At 34.1% G+C, this 11,714-nt stretch overlaps 1 protein-coding gene across 1 annotated transcript; it reads left to right on the forward strand.

The window, feature by feature from the left end:
• Nucleotides 1-2,092: 2,092 nt before the first annotated feature.
• Nucleotides 2,093-2,575, forward strand: LOC132644243 (uncharacterized). Its single transcript, XM_060360823.1, has one exon. It carries the CDS (start codon nucleotides 2,093-2,095, stop codon nucleotides 2,573-2,575), a length of 483 nt encoding a protein of 160 aa, XP_060216806.1.
• The last annotated feature ends 9,139 nt before the right edge of the window (nucleotides 2,576-11,714 follow it).

Here is an 11,714-nt window from a genome sequence, read left to right on the forward strand (position 1 = left end):
CCTGTTGTTGCTCCTGAAGAAACAACACCTCATTCCTCTTTTCCTTGTGCTGATACTACTGCTGAAAATACAGCAGGCCTCTCCTCTTCTTCACCTGTAGCTTCAGTTGAAAATAATCCACCCCATTGTTCTTTTACTTGTGCTGCTAGTGCTGCTGAAAATACAGCAGGTCCTTCATCTTCTACACCTGCTGTTCATGAAGATCTTGAAGATGTAGGTCCAGTTGGATCTGATTCCTTAGATGAGGGTTCTGATTTCTCAACTGATGATAGTGAACAATCTGTAGATGACATTCAAGGGAAAGGTGAGGATGAATATGCAAGTGATGAGCCTGATGAGGTAAGAGAGTTAAGGGCTGAAAGGAGGATTGAGTTTCAGAGGAGAAAAAGAAGTGAGAGGGCAAAACCTGATAGTGAAGAGGTTCCAGCAGGTGAAGCTGGTGTGGATCTAGGATTTGATGAAACTACAACAGGTAAGGTTAGGCTTGAGGGTAGGTTAGGAGGTGATGAACCTTACATTCATAGTTCTGCTGATGATAGCTTTGAAATATATGAGGATGAGGATTGGGATGATGAAGAGGACATTGAATCTGTTGGGGTAAATCTGCCAAGAAGACAAAGGTTTACAAGAAGGAAGAATGATAAGAACAAAATCATTCATGACCCCACTGCCAAGAAAGTTGTATGGCAGTTGGGTATGGTCTTTAAAGATGTTGATGAGTTTAGGAGAGCAGTAACAAAATATGTTGTTAGGAAAAGGGTTAAGGTAGAAAAGTTGGTGAATGAGCCTACAAGGGTTAGGGTGAGGTGCAAGGATGGTTGTCCATGGATATTGTATGCTGGGCTTGATGGCTTGATTAAACCACAGATGATTTCCAAATTAAAACTTACATTCCAAAGCATACTTGCCTCCAAACTACCAGAAACTACTTGTGTAATGCCAAGTTTATTGTTGAGACCTATAGAAAGAGAATAACTGAGCAGCCAAACATTAAAGTTGTTCAGTTGCAAAAGCTAATTAGGACAAAGTTTAATCTTCATGTTGGTAAGACCACAGTTAGAAGAGGAAGAGCAAAAGTACTGAAAGAAATCATGGGAGATCACATTCAGGACCAATCCTGGTTCCACTTGTGTAGTTAAACTTGCTAAACCAAATGCTGATAGTAGGCCTGTTTTTCAGAGATTTTATATCTGTTTTGATGCTTTGAAAAAAGCATTTCAGCACTGTAGAAAATGTATTTGTTTAGATGGTTGTTTTCTGAAAGGGGTTTGTAGAGGACAATTGTTGGTAGCTGTGTGTAAAGATGGTAATAACCAAATGTTGCCTCTGGCATGGGCTGTGGTGGAGTATGAAAACAAGAGCACTTGGACTTGGTTTATCAGAATTTTGAAGGAAGATTTGGCACTTGGAGATGGGACAGATTTAACATTGATAACAGATATGCAGAAGGTATGTTTCCTTGATTTTTGTTGCAATTTTTTTTCATGATAACTCATGTGTATTCATCTAAACTAACTGTTACTGTTTCAGGGACTATTTGTTGCTATTCAAGATCTTTTACCTGCTGTTGAACACAGAAAGTGTGCTAGGCACATCTTGGCTAACTTCAGCAAAGAATGGAGAGGGCTACAAAGAAGACAACAGTTTTGGAGAATTGCCAAAAGCACCTTTGAGTCTCAACTAAGGAGAAATATTGAGCTGATGAAGTTGCTTGGTCCAACGAAAATGATGGACAAACTGATGTATTACAACATAGATTATTGGTGTAAGGTCTACTTCAACACTAATGTAAAAGTAGATTCTGTAGATAACAATATGGCTGAGTGTTTTAATGCTTGGATCATGGCTGCCAGGTATGAGTAATGCATATTTACCTTGCTGTGTGTTTGTTTTTACAAACTGTCTGTAGATAACAATATGACTGTTTGTTTATTGGCTAACTGGTAGGCACAAAACTATAATAACAATGCTTGAGGAGATTAGGGTGAAAATGATGGCAAGGATTGGAACATTGAGGGAGTTTGTAAACACTTGGAGATGTAACTACTCTCCAATGTGTACGAAGGTGTTATAGGAAAATGCTAAACTTTCAATGCAATGTAACATTGAGTTTAATGGAGTTGATGGTTTTGAAATTAGGGAAGGACTATATCAACACATTGTGGATATTTCTAGAAGGCAGTGCAGCTGTAGGGTGTGGCAGCTAAAAGGCATTCCATGTGAACATGCTTTAGCTGCAATTCAGTTCAAAAGGTATGATCCACTTGGCTACATTGACCATTGCTACAGCAAAGAGACTTACATGAGAACATATGAGCATGTTCTTCAACCAGTCACAAACATGGAAATGTGGCCTGTCTTTAACCACCCTAGTGTGGCTCCACCAGACATAAAAATCATGCCTGGTAAGCCTCAAAAGGCCAGAAAGGAGGAGGCAGGTGAAATTCCAAAGTCTGGGAAGATGCCAAGAACTGGAATGGCCATGACTTGTAGCAACTGCCATAATAGAGGCCACGACAAGAGAGGGTGTCCAAAAAAAGACTCAGCAGCATGGACAGAACCAGCAAAGTTCTAGCAGGGGAAGGGCCAACACATCACAACCACCATCTTCAAGTAAGGTCATGGGGAGACCAAAGAAACCTGTTGAAAAGAGGCCAAGAGGAAGACCTAGGAAAACTGCCCAGGCAGTAGGAAATAGTCCTGCACCAGCTGAAGTTCATGTTTCATGTTCTGCCCCTGCAGCAACTAGTGCACAACCCACTGCTAAAAGAGGAAGGGGAAGTGGCACTAGTGCACCATATAAAAGGCCTAGAGTAATGGGAATGGGTGTTTTCCAGGCAGAAAATGGGTTCAAAGCTGTTAATGTTAGTGCCTTAATAAGCACAAGTGTTGTTTTATGTGTTTTTTCCATTACTAAGTGTTATTTTATGTGTTGTTTCCATTACTAAGTGTTATTTTATGTGTTGTTTCCATTACTAACTCCTTGTTATTATTTGTATGAACAGCCTGGCATGTCAAGCAGCAGGATTGTGTCAACTAGTAAAGCAAAGGTCACCAGATCAGCAGAGGTAACTGGTGACATTGGCTACAAGCCAAGTGGAAATAGTAAGCTGAAATGGAGAGGCAATGAAGCAATCACAACTAGGAAACTACAAGAGATACAAGAGAAAATGACAAAAGGTAGAGGTAAATCAGCAAACCCAAGCCAAGAAAGCACCTGTTCACAGTCCAAGCAGCCATAGAAAATCTAATTATGATGAAAACTGTCCCTCCAGTTCTTAAATGTACACATTTATGGATTGACATTTTAGTATTTTTTCTTGTTAGTTTAATCAAAACAACATTACAGTACATAGCTGTTTAACGTGTTCCAATTCCATTACAGTACATAGCTGTTTAACGTGTTCCAATTCCATTTTGTCTTGTTCGTTTAACGTTTAAACAAAGGTTATTCAAGGCACTAAATCCGACATGGTCAATGACCATTAAATGGCACTAAATTCGACATGGTCAAGGACCATTAAATCGCACTAAATCCGACATGGTCAAGGACCATTAAAAGGCCTATTAATTCGGTTGTAACCCATCTATATAACACAACATACACACACCATATCACACATTCACTACACTAAACTACAACAACAACATCAACGTGCAACCAGCAGCAACCATAACAAACACAACAACATACCAGCAACAAGCACAACAAACACAACAACATATAACATCTACATCATACCAAAAGAAGATGCTAGCTTTCTTTCTGAAAAAATTAACCCGTTCTTACGTGCAAACCGATGATTTTGTAAGTTTTTTTATATTTGTTATTATTATTTGATTTACGTGAAAACCGATGATGTAAACTATCTTTTTTGTTTATTGAAGATACTTCCACATGAACATCATGACATTTTTCCAACGAGAACAACGCATGCCGTGTTAAATTATCAGGATGACACCGTTCACAAGATGACGTTCAAAATTGAAAAAAATGCTCGTTTATGACAAGGGTGGAAGGCATTTATAGATTCAAAAGGTTTGAAAGAGGGAGACACACTAGAGATTTGGGTATGTAAATGTGAGTGTGGAGATGGCATAGGGTTTCATGTATTAAAAAAAGAGATAGAGATCATAAATATTGACTAGTAGATCTTTATTATTCAATTGTCTATGTTTAACATCTCCATGTATGCTACTATTTTGATTAAGACAATGATTAATGTTATGTGGATGTGATTTTGATTTTAATTTCGGATAAACACTTCAAAACACCTTAACATCAAACTTCTTCATTCATACATGATAAAATAGATGTATATGTTACAAAATTTGCCATAACAAAAGGCAAACAAAACATAACATAGCCGAGACACTACCACCACTACCACTATCTATGGCAATTTGGTTTTTCCATTGTTTGAATTGCCACTACGGAATACAAAACTTATGAACACAACAATAATATAAACAACAAAACAAAAAACGAAATTCCTATGGAACCTACCCCCTTTAGTCTTCCTTGTGTCTTCTTGTTTTGGTCCATCAACCTCGACCAAACCCATGTCAACACTAACCGAATTATTATCGTTAGTAGTGATCTCATCCAATTCCAATTATTATCGTTAGTAGTGATCTCATCCAATTCCATCTTCAAACTCCGATATTGCACCAATTCCTTCTCTAAATCTCTAATTTTGTTAACTAATTTTGGGAGGATAAATTTTGATCTTGGATCAACTTCATTTCTGTCCCTCCAACGAAAAAACTTGCATTTTTGAGCCTGAAAAATAGCAAAACAGAGCATAATTTTACAAATTGAATTTTTCAATAAATCAAAAAATAGGAGCAAGACCATACACCATAATAGGGACAAGACCAGTATCTTCTTCCAGGGTTGTTTTTAGACCAAGAAGTTTGCATTTGCAACAAATTCCCGTGTTGACATTGGACCACGGTTCTAAGCATAGGATCACTCTCATCCATACACAATCGACCAAGGTCAATTTTTTCCATAACAAACCCTAAGAAATGAAAAATGACTAAATATGAGCAAGAATAACTCAAGAAATTTAAAACAATAAATTTCACATGAACGAATTTAAAGAGAAATAAATGAGAAATTAACCCTAACTAACGAACCTCTTTCCAACGATTGGAGCGATTAAGGTGTTGATTTTTGGAGTATAGCGATTGGAGTGGTTGAAGTTATGGAGTTGTTTGCTTTTTGGACAAAAAAAATGGAGATGGGTATTAAATGGGGTGAAAAAGAAGATGAAGTAGCCGTTTGGGTGTAAAAATGGAGGGAGTTCAAAATTAATATATGTGGCAGCTTAGTTGGCGCTCCAAAACACGTCAGATGCTATTTTTTAAAGGCTATAACGCGCCACTGAGCGGTGCATTCACGCTCTTGTCCACATCAGCAATAAAGGGGCATTTTGATACTGAAAAAATTTGTCCGGGTGGGTAATATTACCAACGCAAAGGTTAGGTGTGTAGTTGGGATTTTGGTCAAACGTTGGGGGTATTTTGAGTATTTTCTCAATATTTTCTTATATTTATTTTAAACTACGATTAAAGAAATTTGTTAAATTAGTTTAATCTAAATCTCTAAAAAAAATTCTATCTAAAAAAGTATAACTGATCCAAATCTGCACGGTAGGGGCCTCCTAATATGGTCCATATATCCTCATGTAAATTTAATTTCTATGCGAATCAGTTCAAGCTTAAATACTCCATATATTTCTTCTTATGAGCAATAAATGAATGATTAAAATCAGAAACGGTCAAATCCTCACCATATCGTTAGGTGGTTACTTTAAAGAAAAGGAATAAAAATAGACTCGTAAAACTTGGAGAGAGTACGTTCGTACACATAAAAGAATAATCATAACAGTTAGCAGAATTTGTGATCATAAGAGATTGTTGAAATTAACAGTACAAGGAATGACTGTGTTGATGCAATGATGCTAATGAGTTATGCCAGCTGCAATATGCCTTTATTTTTTTCTATTTTCTTAGACATCTATTTTTTTTAAATTAAATTAACACCACCTTAGATTTCCATACATGGAACATTATACTAAAACAACAAAAGGGTATTTGTGGTATGTGAATCTTCATGACTTGTGCAAGTCCTTTTTTTTTTTTTTTTTTTTTTATCTTTCTAGTGAAATGAGCCTCCAAATGGGAGGATCGCTTTTTCTAAAATAATTATTTTAGGGTAGGTTATCGCTGTTGTGATGTCTACTCATTTCACATGGCGAGGAGCTTATTATTAAAAGTTAATAAAATATTAACAGCAACAAAGTTTCTCTTACAGAGAGAAAAAAAGAAAGGGGGGGGGGGGGGGGGGGGGGAAGGAATATTTTCCCCTCATTTTCTTTGGGTACATTTTTTCCCCTCTCAATGGTGGTTACGTAGGTAAACATCTAGCCGACAAACCAAAAAGGTATGGCTTAGTGGAAGATGATTTCATTTAACTTTCTTTCGATGTGTCTTTATGAACTATTAGGTTCAAAACGAGAAAAGAAATGACGAATTCAGAATTTTAAATTAGTAATTACAGAGTATATACATACTTATATATGTTTTAAATTCGTAATTACACACAGTCATATATTTTGCTTCTATCGTTTCATCTTATTTGATACTATTTTCTTATTAGTTTGTTTAACAAGTATGACATATATCTCTATATATATTTCTTGAATGAGAAGTTTTTATTATCACAAATGTTGTGACATGTTTAAACTTATAAAAATTTAAAAGTTTTACACCTATACAAATATTATGCCATGTTTAAGCTACAAATTTTAAAAATCTTCCTTTATTTTTTAAATTTATCAATCAAAATTACATTAAAAAAAAGTGCAATGAATGGAGTACTTTTATAACAGCAAGAGCAAATGCACTTCAAACATAAGTAGTACCAGCCTATCAAGGTGGTGGTGGGTTAGATATGAATATGATTCCTCCTGCCTTAATCAAATATTTCAGGTTCGAGTTGTTAGATTTTTTTTTTTATAGGGAGCGCTTTTCTTTAATGAATCTTATTTAACGTGAATTTAAATTAGTTGGATTCCAAATCGAATATCGAGCACGAGTTAAATTTTTTTTTAACAATATATATGGTGATAATATCTTTTTAGCTATGCATCGTTCTATTCTAAGACTGTTAATGCCAGTGGAACCTTTTATAACATAATAAATCTGTCATGGCAGGAAAACGTTTTTATTTATTTACTTATTTTAATTTTTCCCCAATCGTCCGTACAGTTAGGTAACGAGGTCACTAATTACTTATATTAAACTAAACGTTGCCTGATTACCGACAGCAACAAGGGTAAACACCATTGAGTATGTGTCAACTCAATGTCGATTGAATTGTTCAATTATGATTTACGAGCAAAGAAAGGATCTCTTTATTAGGTAGTTTCGGGGTAAAATTTTATTCAGCCATGCAAAGTGAGTTAAGAAATGCTAAACCTTGTCCTCTAATTAATGTGCAGAATAATTAATTAATTAATAAATAAATATAAAGAAAAATGCCCTAGGACTAGTATTTTCCGACTAATATTTTGCTCTCACATGCCACAAAGAGAATGAAGCCACTCTCTATGCCAGTTCGCTCTCCAAGGAATTTTTAAATATAAAAAATATAGTTGAGGAGGGTACTGTGAACAACCACAGTTTAAGTACGAAAAAAACAAAATATGAATAATTTAATTAAGGATTTATAATATATTTTTTCCTTTCTAATTTCTAATACTATGGAATATTATCGAGATATTCTTATCTTTTAGTCTGTTCCTATATGCTAAGGAAATAAACTGTTATTTCTATAAATCATGATCTTGAACTGTCTTCACCTCATTATATATAAAAGACACTTTAATGGTCCTTTTTGCTGCATAGGTAATAGCTAGAAGCACAAATGAACAAGGATACAGCAAGAACAAAGAAATAAGTATTGAACTGCAGAGGAGAATATTTAGGGCCGTGTGGCTCACTATATACCTATTTGCACAAAAACAGTTAAATTGTAGAGTTTAAGTATATACTGTTGATATAAATAGTAACGGTGTAAAAAATTATTTACAGTAACGATATATAAAACTTAAACTCTAAATTAACGCCGGAAACGAAGAAGAACAAGGAGCTCTTCAACTAACCAGCAAAATGTAGGCGTATTTATTACGATGGCGTGCAACTGAATGGTTGTAATTTCTTAATCTTAATAAGAAAATTTTACTTTAGACTTTGTAGGTAAATTAAATATTTTGATAGGATGTGCTTTAACCTTAATGAGTCTACTATGATCAGCGTTAATCCAAATTAATAGGATCAGGTTCTCAAAAGTTTTAAGAAGAATAACGGACTACATATTAGTCCGTCGTCATATTAAGTAGTATTCGATTAATCTCACTAGTAATGAAAAAGATTTAAGCACATCTCCTGAAAGCCTGAAACAGTTCTCTATGAACTTTTTGATTAATGCATAACGAAAATGATACTGAAGCCTCAAGCAATTATTATATGTTTATATATATAATTTTCAGACTAAAGGTGTTTACTACTAAAAAATCTCTATTTTCCCACCGATTTTCCAGTGAAAAATATAATATTCAGTAGCTATTTCCCATTAAATGTCGGTGGGAAAAACTTAAATAATAGTATTTTTATACTGAAAAAGTAGGAAGTTTCCTAGCGTTTCAGTGGAAACCTATTTCCAGGGGCGGATTTAAGTGGAGGTGACCCAAACACCCTCGGCAAAAAATTACAATATATATATAGGATAGTTTTTTTGTATTTACGTACATATATTAACTATTGAACACCCTGAATATATGCAAAAAGTTCGCTCAAGCGGTCTAGGGTGTTCAAAATTGTCTCTAGAATCCTAGGTTCGATTCCCATCAACAACATTATGTTTTATATTTAGCTTTTGTTGTTTTTCGAACCCCCTAAGTGAAAATCCTGAATCCGCCACTGCCTGTTTTCCACCATGCGTTTTTCTAATGAACTGGTTCGGTGGAAATGAGGCGAAAAATCATATTTTATAGCACAAATTTTCCACCAAAAATAGGTGGAAAAACATCTTTTTTCTAGTAGTGGTTTAACTAGTCTACTACCACTATGCGATTTATGTTCGTTCTGTCACTACCTGCACTAGGGGTGTACAAAGTAAACTGACAAACCGCACCAAACCGATAAACCGAGAAAAAAAACCCGACTAGTGGTTTGGTTTGACTTGGTTTGGTGTTGAGAAAAAAAACCCAATCATAATTGGTTTGGTTTGGTTTGGTTTTAACTAAAAAAAGTCAAACCGAACCAAACCAAACCAACCCGATATTACATGTATTCAATTTTTAAAATATTTTATACATAAAAATATTTATTTGTAATGGAATTTATAAATATTTCTTTTATTTTTTCGTAGTTTTTTAATCTATTATCATATTATTCAAGCTTGAACTTAGAATTTTGAATGTCAATAAGTTTATATCCTATGGATATTTGTAACTCAAATAAAGTTCAAACCAAAACCAACTCAACACTAACGCTAACAAAAGAAATTTAATTTACCACTAGGAATGACAATAATGTTGGATATCTATTCTTTAGTTTTGCATATTTAGTTTAGAGAGTGAAAATACATAACTTAAGTTTTTTTTCTTTGTCATGTAATTAATACTTATTAGTCGTGCTTATTTTAGCATGACTTAGTATTTTTAGATTACGGTCATTTTTTTTATGACTTGTTAATTAGCAATATTTATTTTAACCGATTTTATTAGTTTTTGTTGAATATTTTAATATAATGTCATCACTCTTTTCACATTTTGTGTTATTTTCTTAAGAAACACCTTAATTATATAGTTGTATCTTACTAGGACAGAAATATTTGAAGTAAAAGTTATATGTATTGTATCAAGACTATTCCGAAAAGAAAAAAACCTGAAAAACCCGAGAAAACCCGAGGTTGAAAAACCCAAATTTTATTAGTTTGGTTTTGGTGTATAAATTTAAAAACCCAACACGACTGATTTGATTTGATATTTAAAAAATTCGAACCAACCCGATTAATGTACACCCCTAACCTTCACTATATCACTCGCTATATAAAGCAAGGAAAATATTTCAAATCAAGAAAAGTCCTATAACACGTTTTGACTAGTATGACGTAATGACATTTTTATATTTTGCTTGATTTAAATTGTTTCATGGCTTTCTGCTGTCGTCTGCAACTCTGTTTCATAATTTTATCATTTAATTTCTTGGAAAATTTTAATATGTGCCTTAGATAATTGAAGCTATTTTTTATGAGACAAAAAAATGAACCTAAAGTTTGTGAACCTATTAGTGTAAGCTGTGGGTTCATTTTTTTTGTTTAATAAAAAATAGCCTCACACAACTAATGTCAGTTGTGTAAGACACATGGTAAAACTTTTCTAATTTCTTGGCTTCAATCATGCAAAACTGAAGGGAATATTTTGGCCAATAATGCACAAATGCGTGGAGAAATGAATGATATATATAAATTTCACTTCCAAGAAATTTCAAGTTGCGGGGGCTGTGATGTTCGATAATCTACGGACATGAGACATGGATTTTGACTCTCAATAAGTATGAAAAATTCTATATTTATTTATTATTTTAAAAAATATGAAGTCAAAATTGCTGAAGGGGTTGCTGTCCTTTTCAAAAAATATATGGGAGAATCCTTTTATTTTCTGTCTATTTGTATCTTTCTTTAGGACATATTGGAAAATTACAAATTAATTTTGTTTTTATTTTGAAAGCAAATGATAAAATCGACGTGTCCTTGTTTAGAATAACATATTTATATGCGCGCACTTCGAAACATCCTCACGGATTTTCATTTTTCTTCCTTTTTGGTACTACTATATATGTAACATACTGAGTCGTCGTTTGGTTGGTAGTTAAAATTATCTCGGAATTATAATGTCGGGACTAATTTATCCCACTTCTTGGGTTATTTTATTTCATCTGGGGGATGGGATAAAATAATTCTAGGATAAGTGAGATAAGGTGGGATATCTCACCCTTAGGATAAGGCTTCATTTTGTACTGTGTTTAGTAGGAGGTATAAATTTATCCCAGGATAAATTTATACCTCCTACCAAATACGGTACAAAAAATTAGTGCTGGGATATCCTAGCCTATACCATGCACCAAACGATCCCTAACAGGTAACACAGAATGAGATAACTTTATACCTCCTACCAAATACGGTACAAAAAATTAGTGTTGGGATATCCCAGCCTATACCATGCACCAAACGATCCCTAACAGGTAACACAGAATGGGAATACTACATTGGAATAATTACATTCCTTTGAACTTTTCTATTCTATGTTTTTTTTCCTTGTTTTTGACATCAACGTATATTGTAATCACCCAGGATCACGAAGGAATAAGATTCCTTCACCTTAAAAAAATATATTTTAAATTCAAAGTTTTGGAGGTGAATTTCTTTAATAGAAATTCCTCTTTATTGAATTTTACAAGACACAAATTTAAATTAATCAAAGACTTAAAGCAAATACAAACACAGAATGAAAGGAATAATACTATAGTAGTAAATTGTACAATTCAAGTGGTGCAAAAAAGCACATACCTCCACACCCCTAACATCCCACCCCCTCTCCCCTGTCTGTGGAACTTTTTGAGCACTACAAATACACACC

Source organism: Lycium barbarum, chromosome 6 (assembly GCF_019175385.1).
Source record: "Lycium barbarum isolate Lr01 chromosome 6, ASM1917538v2, whole genome shotgun sequence".
Taxonomy (NCBI): Eukaryota; Viridiplantae; Streptophyta; class Magnoliopsida; order Solanales; family Solanaceae; genus Lycium; species Lycium barbarum.